The sequence below is a fragment of the Athene cunicularia genome (assembly GCF_003259725.1).
Source record: "Athene cunicularia isolate RWA chromosome 3 unlocalized genomic scaffold, athCun1 chr3_part1, whole genome shotgun sequence".
Taxonomy (NCBI): Eukaryota; Metazoa; Chordata; class Aves; order Strigiformes; family Strigidae; genus Athene; species Athene cunicularia.
Genome location: NW_020799097.1, coordinates 117,442,764 through 117,462,653, shown reverse-complemented (window position 1 = coordinate 117,462,653; position 19,890 = coordinate 117,442,764). Strand labels below are relative to the sequence as shown.

At 42.0% G+C, this 19,890-nt stretch overlaps 1 protein-coding gene across 1 annotated transcript; it reads left to right on the top strand.

The window, feature by feature from the left end:
• Nucleotides 1-1,053: 1,053 nt before the first annotated feature.
• On the top strand, nucleotides 1,054-18,881 carry HAO1 (hydroxyacid oxidase 1). The gene is made up of 7 exons (XM_026845269.1): nucleotides 1,054-1,199; nucleotides 9,583-9,838; nucleotides 13,288-13,463; nucleotides 14,188-14,279; nucleotides 17,477-17,635; nucleotides 17,922-17,991; nucleotides 18,381-18,881. The coding sequence occupies exons 1-7, from the start codon at nucleotides 1,088-1,090 to the stop codon at nucleotides 18,449-18,451; spliced, it is 936 nt and encodes a 311-aa protein (XP_026701070.1). The 5' UTR covers nucleotides 1,054-1,087; the 3' UTR covers nucleotides 18,452-18,881.
• The last annotated feature ends 1,009 nt before the right edge of the window (nucleotides 18,882-19,890 follow it).

The window sequence follows — 19,890 nt, the reverse complement described above, 5'->3', positions numbered from 1 at the left end:
GGGGGGGGGGGGGGGGGGGGGGAAAGATACGTTTCTCTGTGTGCAAGCATGTGGTGTCCAGCCTGACTACAATAAATTGTAATTCAGATTGTGTGGTTTAGTTTGCTCAGTTTTGGAGACAGCTTTCATTTGTACCCAAACTGAAGACCCCAGTGGAGAATAAGGCCACCTCTGGGCTGACATGGGTTTTGGCAGACACGTTGGAGGCAAAGCAATGTTGGGAAGAGTCGAGCAGATGCTGGGCCACGTCATTCAAGGACTAGACCATAATTTGACTTATTGGTTTTCTCCTGCACCAAGTTACAGTGGCTGCATTTTCTCTTTTCCTGGAAGCCTGGAGTCCCTGCGGAACAATGGTCTGTCCCTGGGGCTGCAGCTGTAGTCCCAGGGACTGCGTGTTGTGCAGTGGCAGGTGACTGCCAGGGCTGGGACCTCTCTGAGCAAAGCAACTCGATCTCTGTGCCAGCAGAGAAGCAGTGCAGTGGATTTCCACACACCCTGGAGCTGAGGAAAGCGAGGGCACCCATCCTGCTTCCCACGTGGCAACTTGTTTCTGTGTAGTCTCACTGCAGAGACACTTGGCACAGGCACAGGGAAGACTAAACATGATGGCCAGGCTGGTTTAATGCAAAAATCCCATGTCTTTTGGCTCCCTAATCCATAGAAGAAATAACTGAGGGTGGCTGATGACTTCTCCTGTTCCTGCACACCCGCTGTCATCCAGTTCTGCCTAGGGCTTTCAAGGAGGCTGAGACTCACCATGAACCTTATTATTTTGTAGCCTCTGTTGTTTCTTTCAAATGATACCCACCAACAATACTCAAAGGCTCTTTGCTTCTTTCATGCTCCACAGACTTCAGTCCCTCCTTGCCCACTCCCTTCTGCCTTTGTGCATTTTGTTGGTCACACAACAAGGTTCTGTTACAGCCCCAGTACAGCTTTCACCATGATTCTCTTGACAGCAGGAAAATCTGCTCTTGTCTGTTGGGAACTGTAAATAACCCTGATGATGATGGCTTTTTATTCTCTTTCTTTGTCTCTGTGTAGATGGAAGCTATACCCACGGGTGCTCAGGGATGTGTCGGTGATGGACCTGTCAACTTCAGTCTTGGGGCAAAAAATCAGCATGCCAGTCTGCGTCGGAGCCACCGCTATGCAGCGCATGGCTCATGCTGATGGAGAGATGGGTACTGCTAAAGGTAAACCATGCAAAGTGCCCCCCACAATGAGTATGAGATGAGCAGAGTAATCCTGTACCTGCTGGGGGTGCAGCCCAGCTTGGTTCCTTGCTTCTGATGCTGTGGCCAGGATAGGTTTGGGTTGTTGCTCACAGTAATTGGGTCTATTTTGGAGTTTGTTTTTTACTGTCTTCCTTTGCCTGTTTTGTCTGCGGGTTCTCCCTCGCGATGAAACAGGGATGAGAAATGTAGTACGTAAGAGGGGAGTTGTAAGGAATACAAAATTGAAAACTATATCTATATAACTCTCTATACATTCTATAAAGGTAACTACAGATATTGTCATGGCAACATTCTTCCTGTTACAGAACTGCTTCTAGAAATTCAGAAGTCTTTGCTTGGCTGGGAAAAATACTAGCTTTGAAGAGAGCTCTCTGAGAGCATCCCAGGGAGCCAGTGAGATAAGGGCCCCTCTGGGCTAGATGCTGCACGAAGATGTCAGCATGGAGGCTGCAGAATAAAAGACTGCGAGAAATGGGACGTTAACCAGAATTCAGATGTGAATTCAGATGTGAAACGGCTTCTTAATCCTTTAACCCGAGCTGCAGGCTGACACAAAATCTGAGAAAGGTCACACGGTGTGTCTGTTGCATGGAAACTAGATTGGGCTGTGTGTTTCAGTACTCATCACTGAATGAAAAAGGATATAAATCCTGAATAGGCAATATAAAAAAAAAAAAAAAAAATCCTGTGCATGGTTGAACTATTCATCTAACAGTGTTTCATGACCAATGCAGCAAATTCTAGTGTGAAGTGAGTCTAATATCTGCCCTGCAGTGGGAGTTGGCCTCAGCTCTCATTAAAAAGCCATGTTGCTGCGATGTGCACTGTGATGGGCTGCAGCACAGCTCTGGCAGCAATCCCCGTAAAAGCAGATTTCTCGAATTTTATAGTAGTTTGGGGATACGTTTTGGTTTGGTTTTTTTTTTCCCCTCCCCAAGAGATTTATTAGGAAACCGAAGATTTTATGCCTATTGTATATGCAGGCGCATTCCACACGATGGAGCTCGAATACCTTGAATTGGTTTGCAAAGCTGTGTCTGGTGGGACGCCTTGGTGCTGTCCTGTCCTTTGGCAGCTCTCGTGGATTATTTCTGGCCCAGGTTATGCTGGGAGGAAACTGTGAAGCATTATACTGTTAAGTGCAAACATATTAATGCGATGTTAAGAGCGAGATTCGAAACACACAGAATTCAGCATGTTCTTTAGTAAAAATTCCCACTGATGCTGTGGCCCGGCCATGTTTTAAGACATAAATCTATAGTGGCATGTAAAGTTGAGTAGTACAATAAGCCTGACTACCAGTGCTGAGTTATGGTTGTGGTAGATAACTTAATTTTGGAATTTCCTGACTTTTGGGCACTTACAATTTTGAACTTTAACATATGACTATTGCATTTAATGTTGTTGGGTTTTCAAGCTAGGAGAGCTTGGTGTACTGGCAACAGTTTGAATGTGCGGTCAGATAAACGTGGCCGTGGGATTTGGTAGATTTTTCATCGCTTTCAAAGGGGAGTGTAATTAAAATCACACCCTCTGTATTGCATTAGAGTTTCTTGTAGCAAAAATACGGCTTTGGTTTTGTGCTGTTAGAGGTGGAGTGGGACATTCAGGGCCAAGCTTTTTCTTTGACCTTATAAGATGACATGGGTTAGCTGTAAAGTACTTGTTTGGCTTAAAGGTTCCCTTAGACTTGGGACATTTGGGATCAGGGGGTTTGCCACATCCAACTTCTCTTAAACTCTGTGATACCTCTGAAACATAAGTGAGCAGATTGTTGGTTGCTTTAAATCAGCTTTTGTTTCAGCTGCACTAATTTACACAAGCCAAAAATGTATGATCCATAGTCTTGTGGCTTTTGCAAAGCCTAGCATATTTTGTCAACTTGACTTTTGGCTCAGGTGTCTTGGAAGCAACGTGTGGAGTGATGCCTCTGCTGTTGTGACAATCCTTGAAAAGCATAGCGTGGTGTGAGACTTGCCCCTTCCCAGCCAGGGAAGTAGTAAGTGCCATAGCTCACGTCAGGGGGGCACGGCAGCTGCCCATGGAGCACCCACAGTGCGCACGTGTGTGTGCCTGGGCACCTCTCAGCACTGCCACAAGCTACGTGTCTGCCTGGTTGGGGTTAAACCTCAAGAGATGATCTTGTGTTCACACCATCCTGACCTGCAGAGCAGGGTGGTGCAGGTAGCAATGACAACTCCTTCCCTTAACTTTTTGTATTTTGAGAGCAATGCCTGATCCTGTCAAGGAATCCCCTTAAGCATCAGCATTTTGCTTTGAACTGCTCTGCTCTTCCAGCAGGTTTGTCAGCACCTTGTGGCATAAACATCCTCTCTACGGACAAGAGCATGTCATGGTGTGTCTCATTAGGTAAAACTCCCTGCCCTCGCAAACCCTTGCTTTAGAGCTTGTCAGTGGTTTGGGAGCTGCTACCCCTCACTGCTGCTGCTCCTTGAGGGATGCTCTCCTGCATCAATCAAGCTGGTGGAAAGGAGAATGCATCATACCCAAAGCAGGGCAAAGTGTGGCAGTTTGCCTTAAACGTACCTTCACTGACAATTCTGTTTCTATAGTAAAGGCTCTTTTTGGGGGAAAATGTTAAATTGTAACTTAAAAAGTTGCTGGTGGCAGGCCACCCAACACAGGCTATTCCAAAGGTTAACTAACTCCACTCTGAGCAGAAGCAGCTGTAATCATGGTCAAGACTTGCACAGCTAAAAAAAAAAAAAAAAAAAAAAAAAAACAAACCCAAAAAACCAAAAAACCCCAAACAAAAAAAACCAAGAAGAAAAAACTATTGTCCATATAGGCTGCAACAAGGTTGCTCCTCAGTTTTCTTTGACACCTTTAAATGGACCTGGAGTCCTTCGTTACAGAGAAAGTTCTCTTGTCCTTGAAACAATTTCATGGACCTTGGCAGTTGTCCCAGTCTCTCCAGGTCTTTACTGAAGTATATTCTCTAGCATTTTAGTTGTAGTTCATCAGTGTATGTGGCAATTGTCCAAATAATGGATTTTCTGTTCAGTAGAAACTGAAAAATTGGGAGGAAAATTGTTTTGGATTAAATGAAACGTTTAATTTGATCCAAACCAGAATGTTTTATTTCATTTTCCTACTAGCTAATGCTTTTAGCCATAGTTCTGTTTGAAACAAAAGTGTTAGCACAGAAGAAAACATTTCCATTTTGAAAATATCAACACATGACATTTTGACTTAGGTGAATTTTTTCTCATCCTTCCCACTCCAATTTCAACCTCTTTAACTAAAAATATTTGCCAGATTTGATGAATAATCTTAGCCACCATTAAAGAGCAAAGGGCTGTTCTCTAAACACTTTTCAATAGAACGTTTCTGATTCTTCGAGGGTTTTTTTTTTTCCTGCTCATCCATCAGAAGATTCACTATTCCTCCACGCAAAGACATTTGTTTGCCATCCCGCCTTCACGCTGTGCTTGCGAACCACTGTGATCCCCATGTCATCACTACTCATGCTCCTCTAAACAGGACCCACCTTCAAGTACACTGAGAAAAAAATCTTGTGCACCATCCAGCTGCTGAGCAAGAAGTAGCAATATTTTTCAAACCTTAATAGATTATAAACAGATATGTAGCATTACTTTATTGAGATTTCTGTTGTGTTTATACTGCTGCTAATTACCCAATGCTTTCTTACTGCCCAACTACCTTATGTTCTCTTGTTTTAACCCAGAAGGGCTATTGCAATACCTGACTTCTGTCTGACTTGCTTGAAGTCAAGTGGAACAGTCTGACTCTTTTCTTGGCCAGATCTTTTGAAAACTTTGAATCCTGGTTGCTCAGATCTGGCGATTTTATGTTTACCCTCTGCAATTGCTCTCAAACGACTTTCTGGGTTACTGCTGACGCAAGAAGGGTTTCACCATCACCTGCGATGTGACTGCACAGTTTGCTTTGCCAAATAGAGAATAGGAATATTGACTGAAAAGATTTTTTTTTTTTTCCCCCTGTTTTAGCCGAGTTCCTGGCAGGTCTATCATTTCCACTGGAGAGGGAGCAATACCTTTGCTCCTTTGGCTCTTAACAGACTTCTGCTGGGCTTTTTGATTGCTTTGCTGCTGAACATCTGAATTCAGGTTTCTTGTGCTCATTGAACATGCTTGTGACTGTGAGGGAGGGATTTTGCAGTTTCTTGCTTTTTGTGCTCAGCCACAGTGAAAATAGCAGGACTTTGCATCCATCTTCCACCAGATAACTATGTAGTGTTCCACAAAATACGTTAATTTTGAGGTATTACTACTCCAGAGTCATCGAGAGGACAATATTCATATGCAACAACATGGCCTGGACTGACCTGGCCCTGACTCCTCTCTGCGACCAGCATGTCCAGGGGACTTTCTGATGCAAGTGTGGGCAGGCAGTGTGGCATGACAGCCCTCCAAGACCAGCCGGACCCATTTTCTGTCTCCAGCCTTCCTGCACAGCTGACAAAATGCATTGGGTCAACAAAAACATTATAGACACAACTCGCACGCAGCATTTTGTAAGTGGTGAGTGAGGTAAGGCTGGGCAGGGGATTTCTCAGCCAAGTGCGTTTTGTCAAGAGTAATGTTAAGTACTTTAAGCAACTGTTTCTTAGGAGATGCAGCTCCAAGAACATAGCTACTTCTCTTGAGAAATACCACCCTGCCAAAAGGACATTGTGTTGATCCCAAGGAACGTCCTCTGGCCCCTGACTTGGGGACAGTGGATTCACTGGTGGATTCAGGGGAAAATGACCACATGGGCAGTTTGGCTGCTGTGCTTTGGAGATGCCCCAAAAAGGGAAATGTGAATTTGCACAGCTAGAGAAAAATAGCAAGTTCCCATTCCCATACAAGGTAACCCTGATAAAATATGCAAGCTTAAACTGGCCTCTTCTCCAGTGTCCTCTCCTGAAGTATGTGGCCTCTGGGTTGCCCACAGAGACAAACTCTGTACCCTTCCCAAGGCACTTAATGAAGTGATGCTCCATCAGGTGGGGAAAGGAGACTGAAGTTTCAGGATGAAAAAAGGGTCGAAAAACGTTCTTGCTCTGTTTTCCTGTGGACTTCCCAAGTGGGTGCTGTCCAGTGGTCAGCCTTGATTTATTGCAATGTAGAGTACTTTAGTTGAATTCCCCAAGAATGAGGAAAGCCCCATTTTATAGCGGTTTATGTTCCCTGATGAGGTTTGTTCTTGTTCCTGGCTTCCCTGGGCTAAGTACAAGCAGATAGCAGTGGGGCTGAGAAACCTGTACCTGCCCAAAGCAGCTGAGGAGCAAAGGCTGTGATGCTCCCCTTTCCTAGGCACCCCACCATAGCCCAAATCTAGTTGCATTTGGCCCTGAAACAAGATGGGGGACAAACAACTCAAAGCTTTATTGTCTCGTTATTGAAAACTTCCCCAGCCTGCTGCGTGCAGCTAATGCCACACTCTGCACTATCAGTGACCTCGATGGGAGCCTGCAGTGCGTACAAAGGTAAATGTATGCTTTGGGCAATGCTCAGGATTACAAGAAGACCTGGGGAGGGGAAAAAAAAAAAAAAAAGGCTAAAAGCAATCTGAAATGACATGAGGAAAGGCTGGTTTACAAAAACCTGACGTTTAAACTCTGGCAAATGTCACATATTGCTGCAAGAGCATCCTGTGGGAATATGGATCTAGTAGTACTGATTTGTAATAATAAATAGACATACTTACAGCACCCCAAAATTGAAGTGTAAAATATACTTGTTGGAGGAAATGAATTGCTTCTGTTGTCTTCAACAGCAGCTAAATGGGCAAGAAGTGGAAGAATATTTTTAGCAAAACCTGATTTGAGGTAGGAAAAAAAAAAAACAACCAACCCACAACCTGGCAACTCTTCAGGACCATGCATCATCTGGTTTTGAAAGTCTAGAAAATTGTCATAATAAGCTTTAAAATTACGAAGATAAAGCACAGATCAACAAGAATTGGAACTTGGAATCTATAAAATTTGAAAAATTCTCTGTGTGTGAACTTTGAATTTGGCCATGCAGATCTGAAATACGTGTGAGCTGGTGCGTTACCAGGGGGCCGTTAACTTTACAGCACAGATGAGGCGAATTTTGTAAGTATGCTTTTGTGAAAATGCCATAACCCAGTTTGGGATAGTTGAACTCTGATTGAACCAAACTGCTTAAATCTGATCTGAAATAAGATTAAAGCATTATTTTTCTCTATTGCTACATACGCAGATAAGTCAAAAGGATATGGTGGTAATTTGGATTTTAAGTCTTCTATTCAAGGAATATATTTTATTGCACAGTTTCTATTTTAATTTTTTTTTTTTTTTTAACTATTCTTATGTTCGTAGGGCTGTAGAAGTAGACTTGAGAATAAAAGAAAGCATGGAGATAAATGGATACCTAAAGGCAGATTGAACCATAACATTTACATTTTTCCCTTATCTGATCTAAGGGTTTTGCAATTGCTGCGTTAGCAACCCTTTCTCTCATTCATGAACTCATATTTGACAGAGCAACAGCAGTATGGATCCCTTATTTCTTAGCATCACTTAATGGACTTGATTTGGCAGATCACTCACGGGATTTGAGATAACCCACCACAGCTGATTTTAAAAGGATTTTAAGCATTCAGAGTATGCATCAGTTCTTTGAAAGAAACTAATTTCTAGTTACTTAATCTGTGAGAGGGAACTGTTTTCAGTCATTTTAAGGGGAGAAATGAAATGGCTACAATGTAAAGAGTTTTGGGTCATTGCCACTGTATTTCTAATGATTGAAAGCTGCATAGTGGCCCTGGGAGGGCGTAACCAATTTATTTGAATAAGCTGTTCATAAGTTTCCACTCTAAGAGACTTTTAATTCTTATCTAACAAAATGTTGTCATAAAGACCAATTTTTAATTCCTCGATGGGTTGGAGATGACATTTTGAAACAGAGGTCCATTTACATTAAAAATATGCATACTGCAGTAGACCAAGAAAAATAAGGCTTTATATAATGTTTTTTAGCTTTATGGTGTGTTTTCCTTTATTTTACATTAAGTGACAGATTACTACAAAAAGAATAAGTGATAGATTCATAAAAGTATAATTGTATGAGGTTAGCTGGTTTGTAGTGCAGCCTGGGTTGGAAATCACCCCCAGGGAGGCAGCTGGCACAGAGCCTCCAGCTGCTTGACCCCATCTGGGATTGTTCAATGACAGTTAAACTTGGGGCTGCCCACACCTTGGGGGTGACTTCACAGCTTTTTGAAGGTAAAGGAGGAGAGGTCAAAATACATTGGGCATGAGAACCTATCCCTTTGGCCCCAGCGAAAGACTTTGGGGACCACTTGTTTGTTGTACCTGCTCATATTTGTATCTACTTCTGGGGTGTTCTGGGTTGGGACTGCCACTTGGGATGTGTTTCTCCAACTCTCAGTAAGATCAGAACTTCTTTTTTGGTTTGGGGTTTTTTTTGGTTTTGTTTTTTTACTGGTAGAAGTGTCAAGCTTTATGTGTGGGATCACAATGGATGTGGTGTTCCTTTCCTTCAGGTCACGAGACAGGCAGCCAAACTGTTGAAGCAAAGAACAGTGGAGCTTCCCCCTTGAGTCTTTAAAAGAGGTTGTCTGCTGGACTGTGTCCTTCTTTTTTTTTTTTTTTAAACCCTGTAATACCCCCGTAGGGATGACAACAGGCATTTACTAGAAGAGCACATCAAGAAACATAGGCTTAATGATAGTGAAAATTTTGGGGGTGGGAGAAAGCGAACAAAATGCCATGATTAAAATGCTCAAGGGAGCATGTGCAGCAGTGGTGAGGAGAACTGAAAAGCAGTGTCGAGAATGACTGACCCGAAACACCAATCTGCAGCAATGTGGCAGTGTTCAGAAAGTTGGTAGCCTTATATACATATATATATATATATATTTTTTTTTAGATTATTTAAAGCTGCATGTGTGTGTATGTCCTTGAATGTATGTGCCAAAATTTCTGACAAGTGGTAGCCAGATGCTAGGGGCTTATAAACAGGCTTCCCCATAGGATAAAGAATTATTAATATGGGTTAGGCTTAGTTTGATCATAATATATTTTTATTTTCAGTATTGGAGCAGGGATCATCCCAAACAGCATGGAGACAGCAGTCACCAGAAATTTGCCTGTAGAGAAAATAAGCCATGAAGTGCTTGCAGCAGCCCACTGCTGTTAGTAACTGATATTAATGTAGCGTTCCCTCGTAGGCTGAAAATACATTAACACTGAGGAAAGGCAGGATGAAATTACATGCACCGACACACTCTGGTGAGCCAAGTGCTCCTGTTTAGAGAAGTCTCTGGTTTGGTTAATCTCAAATATAACCTTGTGTTCCTCCAGCCTGCCAGGCAATGGGGACAGGGATGATGCTGAGCTCCTGGGCCACCTCTTCCATTGAAGAAGTGGCTGAAGCAGCTCCAGATGGCCTTCACTGGCTGCAGCTTTATGTGTACAAGGACCGGGAGGTTACCAAATCCCTTGTGAAGCGTGCGGAGAGAGCAGGCTACAAAGGGATCTTCGTGACGGTGGACACACCGCTCCTCGGCAGGCGCTTCGACGATGTGCGTAACAAGTTCCAGCTTCCTCCCCACCTCAGGTAGATGCTTGCTGATGGGATGTGGGGTGGGCGTGTGGCAGTGCCATGGTCACTATGACCTGCTGTGACAGAAACTTGTCTGTGGCACAAGGAATTTCTTCCAGGTGCCACCCACTGCACTGGGTGATAATATCAGGGAACTGAGCACATATCTCTTGCTGTGCTTGGGCTGTGATCTGCTTTGGGCCAAAACTAAGCTTTCTTGGCTCTTTGAAGATTGTGAAAAGCTCTGCGTGCCAGGCAACACGAAGCTGCAGACAATGAAGCTAGAGCGATGGGGCATTTCTTTGTACATCTGTCAATATATCCTTGGATGTCTTCAAAACTCATCTGGACACAGCCCCATGCACCCTGCTCTGCCTTTGAACTTGGATCTAGCTGCAGAGTTTGCTGTGCTCTGAACGGGGGCCTGGAATAAAGGCCCTTCCAACTGGTGTTATGGTCCCTTCTAACCTATGTTATCCTATGACACTGCTCTGGGTCCAGGTCCATGTCACTACCACAGAGCCTCTTTCCAAGCAACTTCAACTCTTCTTTTACTCAAATAGAGAAACACAGGTATCAGTCTTTCTAAATTCTCCATGAGGGCAATTTCTAACTCCAAGTGTGTTTTGGGACATTTTCTGTGTCTTGGAAGAATTTGTGGTCTCATGATTGACTTCAGCACTAATTCTAGTTCCTCTCTACTGCAGGGCCTATGCAGCATTTAATTTTAACAGAGCTACCCAGTAGTGGTGTAAGGATACAGATATCGCTAGCCTTTTGCAAATATAAACTGGTAGACTGGAGAGACCACCCTGATAAACATATGCCAAAATGCTGGCACAGTGTTAGCAGCCATGGACTGGCTGGAAGAGTATTTACTGGATGGGATATCCAGGACTTGGGTTTGCAAAATGGAGCTAAAAATCTTGAGAGAATCTTGCAAGGAGGTCTCGGTAGTGGCCATAGTCTGCCACAGCATATACTACAGACTACTGTGTTTGCTCTTATTCAGAGGCTGCAAATGAACACAAAAAATTAAACATAAAAAATATAGAATAGCTGTATGTATTTTGAAACAGTTTAACTTTGATTTGAGTTCTGGGTGAAAGCCAGTTTTGAGTATTATCAATGGGTCTGAAGTGCTCTTCCTATGCCTCCCAAGACTGTTTACATTACACTATGTACATATGTACATATGTTTGTTACATGTGTACATATGTAACATGTACATATCAAGATACATAATATCACATCCTTAGGTCTTTCTTCTTTTTCATAATATTCAAACTGAAAGTTAAGCCATGGGACTGTGCAATGAATCTGATTCTTCACCTTGCAGGAAAAAAAAAACCCTCCAGAGCTTGGGTTTTGGGTCTCCCCCATAAGCTTGTACTTGAAGCTAATAGATTGTATGATGAAGGTTGACAGAACAAGCTTAACTCTGCCTATGATTTCTGTGTTGAAGCACAGTCTTATGAGGAAAGCACCAGAAAACAAAAAATCTTTGACACATCAAAGATGAAAGTATAGTACACTGGTATGCATTATGCCCCATATAGTAATTCTGCTATAGATCTGTGATTGACAAAACATTGTCAATACACACTGTCATTTTACCTTAAAAAAAAACCCCCAAACTTTAAATAGGTTTTTTTAGGGGCAGTATCATTTTAAGGCCTGAGGTTAAAGAGTTTTTGAATGTGAGTTAAATAACAACAAAATACTCAAGGAAAGCAGTAGAGCCTTTCTGAAACACTTTGACCCCACTGATGGAACAGCAACAACATTTTGTTGGAGTGAACCATATGAAATAATATGAAGTTGCAATAATCTTTAAAGGTTCGAATTAATCACTTCAGATTTCAGAATGACACTTGGACAGTGTTTTGTTGCAGAGTCGGCAGTGAAACTCTCCTGGTGCGGGGCTCTGCTCAGTTATGTGATAACTTTGTCTTGGCTTCAGGTTTTCAACAAAATTTCAAAGCAACAACAAGGTGGCATTGTGCTCAGAAATGTATGTAAGGCAACATTCATTCAAGTGTTGATCTGCATTTCACAGGCCAAGAAAAACAACAGTTATTTATATAATCTTATCCATGGTTCTGTTTTTCTCTGGGTACCCCACCCTCCACAAACCAACAGCTGAAAAGCTGGATCTTGCTGAGAGCCTGCTCCTTTCTCATTTTCTTCTGGGCCTGGAGCTGTACAGAAAAGCCATGTGAAATGCTGCTTGTTGCAGGCATGAAATTGACAGTGAAGCGAGCCAGTTTCCATGAAAAAAACCCTGTGCATTTCCCAAAATGTGGAATATGAGTATAAAATAATACAATGTGCAGTGAGAGACGGTTTCTGAAGAAGAGCAATCAGCCTCGTGTGGGATGTGGGTGTCCTTGGCGGTACTGATGTCACCGATGGTGTCTTAATGATTGTGAGCACTTTAGGCTGCTTCAGCTTTCCAATACAAGCACAGCCTGAATTTCTCTGTTTTCCCTACTTCCCCCTTCTGCTTTGTCTAGTAAATCTGTGAACTCTTCCGTGCAGGGGCTGTCACCTGCCATTCAGTTTCTAGAACCAGTAAGGTTGATTTGGTGCTAAAGAGCAAGTAATAGCTAATGTTTTATATGAACTTCATTCCCCACCCCCACAATTTACAAGGAAACATGCAAAAAGACTGAAAGTGAACTGACTGGATGTTGGCCTTGCCGAGCAGATGAAAATTCAGTGTTCTTTGCAAGGCTTCATGCAGATCCAGAAAATTCATGGAGCTTAACAAAATTTCCCTTCTTTCTTCTCTCCTCCCACCTCCGTGATCCCCTATTCCTCCAGTAGCTGAATCCCCTGGATTTAGAGAGGGGGAATAAAAAAAAGCAAAACTAAATTTGCTGCATGAAAGCTTAGGGGATTTTTACTGTTAAGTGGAGGTGTACCTCTTGACTTCAGCAGGTCCTGGGTTATGTCCAATGAGATTGATGTTCTCTTCTCATATGCAGCCTGTACCACTCTAGGGTCTGAATGTCCACAGCCTCTGATGCATTTAACCTCACACTGCTGCTTGCAGATACTGTAGTTCCTATTTTATGAAGGCAAAAGGAGTGGTTAAGCGTTGTGCCCAATGTCACACAGGAGGTCTATGGAAGGACAGATGCTTGAGCCCAGATTAGTGCTCGCACTGCTGGGTTTTCCCCCTGATTGCAGATTTGATGGTGAACATTTAGATTTTGGACTTTATCCTATTTTTTTTGAAAAAACTAGGAGTGTTGCCTTGCCAGAGAAAGTTGCACCCAATGTTATCAAGCACTGCGCCAGCCAAAGGTTTCAGCTTTGTGAGGACTGTGATCTGACATGCAGTGATGGGCTTTTTCTGCTCCTGCCCTGCAGTACAGCAAAGCTTTAACACAGGTATATTGAATGCTGGTATTAGGGACTGATTTGTGACTATTTTTCTATGTCTTTTGTTGTTTTAGATTAAAAAACTTTTCAAGCAGTGACCTGGCATTCTCCTCAGGGAAAAACTTTGGCGAAAATAGTGGACTGGCTGTGTATGTAGCTGAGGCGATTGATGCAAGTGTCAACTGGGAGGACATCAAATGGCTTCGAGGGCTGACCTCGCTGCCCATCGTTGCGAAAGGAATCCTCAGGGGTGTGTAGCTCTGCTGCTTCCCCTGGGGGAGGCGAGGCATCCCTTCTCAGAGGCACCAGAGAAGGAAATAATGGGGAAATTTCTGTAGTACAGCATAGAATTGCGTTGCTTTTTAATAGAAAGCATCTGCCTTGCTAATATGGAATATGGTGGGATGCACATTTGTATTTCTGTGCTGTGCTAAACAGGGAAGATTTGCCAAAACCAGACCCAAAAGCACTCAGAGGGTCGGTCTTATGCATGGTTAGGAACCCAGCAAGCAAGACAACTTATTTAAGCAACTGCTTAATAGAAACACGTGGAGCTGTCAGGTGGCTTGTGTGGCTGTGCAGCCAGGTGTGTTTACCTCGACGTTCAGTAGGTAGGGACCAGAGCCACTGCTCACCTGTCAGTTGGTAGCCTTGGGTCACAGCAGTAAGAGCTGAAATCAGATGCAGCCAGGGAGATTGAACTTGCTCTGTTCATTGTAAAGCCTAACTCTGATCAAAGTTGTATGCTACTGAAAGGAAAGCTGGATTTCCATTGTCAAAAGAGCACTGAGCACAGTGAAGTGGTTTCATTAAGTATGGGCTATGACTGTAATCATACTGATAATTCCGGCTTGGAGAAAATAATTTAGCAAAATAATTTCTAGCTGGCAATGTTTAAGCAATGCCAAAATTGCCTTCATGATGGTGTAAATGTGATCCCACTTATGGAAGGACATATCTTTGTTTTTTCCTAGCTGATGATGCTAAAGAAGCTGTAAAGATTGGAGTAAATGGTATCCTGGTGTCAAATCACGGAGCACGACAGCTTGATGGGGTCCCTGCAACTGTAAGTACTGGTGCCAATATGCACCAATAGTCTGGTTTTCTCTACCTTTTGGCTTCTTGTTTGCTTTCTCTAACACATGGCAGCTGGAGGAAAAAACTCTAAATACATGTGTTATGTGTCTTAACCCATGAGCAGTAATCTGTCTCCACTTCCCTATGTATGTCACATCATATTTTGAGTTAGACACAGCCTTCCCTTCAAAAAAAACCACACGAGGGTTCATGTTTCTTCAAGCTGCCTAGGCACCCTGTCCTTGTCTGCAGCACCCTGCATGGAAATCTAGAAGAGCAATTTCAGATAGCGTATTACCATCAGTTAAATGTTTAGAAACGGGAAAGTCTTATTTTTTTTTTCCAGTCTTCTTTTTTATTTCTCCTTTCTCATCCTTTTTTGAAAAACGCCTGTTGATGTTTGCAGTTCACTGAAGGTTGTACTAGAGTTGTTTTTCCCTTTTAATATTCTTCAGAGACCTCTGAAAAATGACAGAGTTACAGAACCGCTTAAAGGCATAACGAAACTCTCCCTTTTTCTCCTTTCAAATCCTTTTCACCTTTGAAAAAGGTACAGAGTGGTTAAATTACAGGTTTTTTCCTTTTTCCTTTTCCTTGTCGTGCTACCCCATGCCTTTTCCAAAGGTGAAAGGGATTTGAGAAGTTCTCAACTGGCAAAAAAGAAGTAAAGGAAAATGAAAAAATATGTGTTCAGGCTGAAGGAAAACCCCAGAATTCCAGTCATCACTCATGTTGCTTCATTTGGTGTGGGAAAGCTGCACAAGTAAAAAGAAAATGAAAGGGAGGAGAATCAAAGCCCAGTTGTGACTCTTTCCTAATACGTCCTTGATGAAAAACCTCCTGGTTTCCTTGATGATTTTCTGAAGGGAGAGGGGGAGAGGTAAGCCTTTTTTTTTGCTGCAGAGTGTCTTATCTGCTCAGCTCTGTTGTCCCACTGGTGTGTGTCCCCCTCCCTTAGAACACTTCCACTCTCTGCTCATCTCCTCAGGGGGCAGCTGAGGCTTTCCCCAGCCAAATTCCTTCACCTGCTGATTTTCTGAGGTCTTCACATGGACCCATTGGTCTTCTGGTTGTGTTGGCTGGTCCTTCACCAGCCAAGCCCTGCCCTGGGGAGCCAAATGCCAGCACAAATGGTGTTCTAAGTGGTTAATGAGTTGAGGCATGATCCTCTGAGATGTTCTTGCTGGGCTGTCTCCAGGTACTTCTGGGTACTGGTAGGAAAAAGACCCCCCCGACGTCAGGAATTCTTCGGTTTCAAAAGGGAGACTGACAGTTTTCTTTTTCAAATGTGATTTTGTGCTGTTGGAGAGTGTGCAGCCATTCAGTTTTAGACACCTTAAGGAGAACTGAATTTTCAGAATGTGAGTGCCTAATACTTCTGAAATGAATTTTTCTTCTTTAACTCCTGTGTTGTTTATCTTCTTGTCTCGTTTCAAGAATGTATTCCCTAATTTCACTAAAAGTATTTGAAAATCCTGGGCGAGTCATTGTGTGAGGTAGTCCAACAGGAAGAATGTATGAGGATATTAAAAACATAATTTTGAAAAATCCAAAAGCTCAAGAACTATGAATTACTTTTTTTTTACCCACTGGAATTGAACAGAAATTAAACTTGCCAACTACTTCTTATGAATTATTCCTTTGCAACACAACAGTGCAGAGGAGAAGGCACTAAAAACTGATGTGTTCACTGGATTTCATCGTACGAAGAACTACATTTCACAATGCAGTTTTCACAATGTAAATATCTGTGTCGGATCATGGTAAATGTTTCTGGTTTAGAAACATAATAATTTGCTTTAATTTCATGGGTTTTCAGAATGTGAGCTGAACCCAAGCTGGTTAATATTTCTAGTGTCTAGTTACACATCGAGGAAATCTATGTTTTAATTATGGTTTGCATCATACTTTAGTTATTGTAGCACTTCAGTGCTGGTACAGTTTGTCAGGATGTAGAAAGCAGGCTCTGTATATGGAAACAGATATGTTTGGCAAGAGAGCAAAACCAAAGGGAGGGGAAAAAAATCACAGCAAGTGCCAAACTTCAAGAAAATTTTACTCCAAATCTAAAAACAAACTGTACTTTCAAGTTTTTTCCCCCTCATCTCCTAGTCATTTTTTATTCATTAGAAAGGAAATGAATTATATCCGTATCTGAAAGATATGCATTTGTGTGCCTTTTGTCTTACTACCACACACTGTTTCCAGTCTCCTTAGTATTTGGCTATCAGTTTTGGGTCTTTCCTGATTTTTATGTATAGGAACTATTTAGGCATTATAGGTATGGTTGCCCTGTAATTAATGTTTGAGGCTTGAATTCAGGAGGCTCATCTCTTCATTGGGACCTCTTGCATGGTGTAGACATGTTACTTAGCTCACTGGTTAATTACTTGCAACTTAGGAACAGTAAAAATCCTTTTTCCCCTTACCTTTATCACTGGTGTAGGGAATAATTAGAGCTTGGTGAAAGTAACATGTGCATGCATTAAAAGAAAGCATTTCCCACCTTGCTCAAGACTTGGAGGAAAGCTGATTTTTTTTTCTTATAGGAAGACATTTCCTCTGCAATTATTTCTGTAATCAAGATGCATTTTCTAAAAGGAAAAATATATTCATTAAAATTTTTCAGCCAACTCGCAGTTCCTCAGGGCACATCTTTCTCTTACTCCATGACTATAGGTACAATGCCTGCCTGTGGGTACTTGGATGCTAGCTTGGTCTTTAGTATAAATGAATAATAAATTCAAACGAGAAGGTGGAGATGGTTATTTAAAAAGTGACAGAGATTCAACTTCAGCCCCAAACTAGTGAACACTGGAAGTTTGGGGGGTAATATCAAGGAAAGCCCTCCTCTGTGCTTGCTGTTTCTTGTATTCTTCATGAGTGTCTGATACTGGCTTGCGTTGAATACATGTCATGGGATCAGAGGGCCATTTTGTGTGACCCTGCTGATTCTCATTCTATATGTGACTCTCTCCAAATAAATTTTGACCTTTATATGTATCTACTAATGTGCTAAGTCACTGCTGTTTTTCAGTACCAAGCTGTGTAATTTATGCATACAGTTAGGCATGCAATTGCTCATTTAGCTTATTTAAAGCTTGGATCCTGTATGTAAAAACTCATTCAAAAAAAAAATAGGGTTACAGAAGTGGACAAGCTGTATTCCTGGTTTCACTCTTTTAGATTGATGTCTTGCCTGAAATTGTGGAAGCTGTGGAGGGGAAGGCAGAGGTGTTCCTAGACGGAGGTGTAAGAAAAGGCACAGATATTCTCAAAGCATTAGCTCTTGGTGCCAAAGCTGTATTCATTGGAAGACCTCTCATCTGGGGCTTGGTTTATCAAGTAAGTTATAAAATAAAAGGTCAAATTTCTGGGTTTAGATGTTGTTTGCTTACAGACTTGTTGTTTACACTTAGTGTATGCATGTATGTGTGCACATAGGGGTTGTGTGTGTGATGGTATCTGAGTGTGTCTGTGTGTACCCAGACCATCTAATCTAAAATTTACTATGACAAGTACTGGGGAGTTCTGGTTGTATGTAGAATTTTGACCCATGTATACATGTCTGTATGTACACACATGAGCTCTATGTACACACAGTAGTGCATATTGCCTCTTAATCTCTCAGGGTGAAGAAGGAGCAAAAGAAGTTCTTCAGATGCTGAAGGAAGAGTTTCGCCTGGCAATGGCACTGACAGGTGAGACATCAACGTTTTCTTTCAGCAATAACCACCTGTGTTTCACGTTTCCTCATAGCTTTCATTTGCCCTGGGCAGGATGCTGTTGTAACCTAGAGAAGGGAGATGGCAATGTTTGCGATATAAACAGATTAGGCTATGGAGAGATGGGGAAAGGAGGAGTTGTTATCCCTGTCTTACAGATGGGGAACTAAGTAGATTAAGTAAAAACAAGTAAAAATGTTTTTCCCAAGGAGATCAATAAATTTGTAAAATGTAGTGGCAAATACTTGGTCACTAAGGGGTGGATTTCATAGACAGAATGTAGATTTCTATGGGATAGAAAAAGAAAAGTCTTAGAGTGGGGTAGAAAAGCAGGGCTTTCAACTGAGATGTAACTTATTCTCCAGGATGCCAGAGAGTAGAAGAAATTGGCAGGACACTGATACGAAGACATCAAGTACTGTTTTCCAGGATTTAGGTCTGAAGACCATTGCCTCATGTGTTGCTTGCTGTGTAGAAAGTGTGCTACTGGACAAAAAGCAACTGCCTTCATTCTTTGGGCCTTATCCTGCAATCCTGGCTGAGAAGGGGTAGTCTGCAGGAGATCTCTTTTTGAAGAAAATACTTGAAATGAATTTTACAGCTGTTTCTATATTCTCCTGTGCTCTCAAGGAAAGCTACTCTACTGGGAGTTGATTAGAGATGGGCCTTTATACAAGTCCAACATAGAAACTTGGAGGTGTTTTTCAACAAATGCTAATATTAAGTTAAATGCCTGGAAGTACGTTAGCTGTTAAAATGAAACTATAAACAGGAATGTTTTGATAGCAAACAGCTATAAAAATGTAGAAATTTAAAATTTAAAAGATATTTCTTGCTCACTGTTTAGAGAAACTACATTGTAGATCATAGAGATTGAACCTTGCTTTCTTATGAATGTGGTGCCATTTCCCTAGTGACTATGTGCTATTCCTTTATAAGTGTGTGGGCTTGTAGCATGTGTCTCAGAATCACACAGAATCATAGAATTGTCTAGGTTGGACAAGACCTTGAAGATCATCCAGTCAACCTCAGAGGACTCATAGTTGTAAAGAAATGAACAGCAAAGCAAAACCAGGGAAATTCTGCTGTTTCAGTGACACAAACCTTCTGCAATCAGACAACCATTATGTATGTACATCATGTATCCTTGCCTGGTACAAATCCCTGTAGCCCTATTGCCTTCACCAAACTGTGCCAATTGCACCCAGGTGGAGCCCTGAGTCATGTTTTCCACCTGGATTAATTTGCTGATGTGGCAAGTGAAGGTTGATGCTACCTGGGAATGTTTGTAGGATTTTCAGCCATGTGCAAAAAAGCAAAACTTGAATAATTGAGATATTAACCCATAACTTGGGAAGATCCTAGTGGCTCTATTCAGTTTCCATGATCGCCATTCAGACAGATAAATCTTAGTGTTATTCACTCTGCTTATGATGAGTATACAGAGACACACAGGATCTGCTCCTCTTATCCAAATACTCACTGAATTCAGAGAAATTTTGCAACTCTAAAGAACAAAGGAATATCTTCATGCTGCAAAGTAACCTTTCCCAAAGTGAGCAGGCAGAGGAGGTGAGACCCACTAATCTCATCTTGGGTAAAACTAAGAGTGGCTTTTCTCTCTGTCTCACTTCTGTTGCAGGTATAGCAATGTTACTGAGAGCAGGGAGAGGTCACTGCAGAAAGGTTTTGAAAATCTTGTGGAAATTTAGTGTTCATTTTTAAGAAGGATAAAAAAAAAAGGTGCCTTGATTTCATTGTTCCACTGTCACTGACATCACTGCCTCCACCATTTGTTTCCCATCAGTGTCAGAAGGACTTTTGCATTCTGACTCTCCCTTCTTGCTCTGTTTGAAATACCCCTTACTGAGCTTT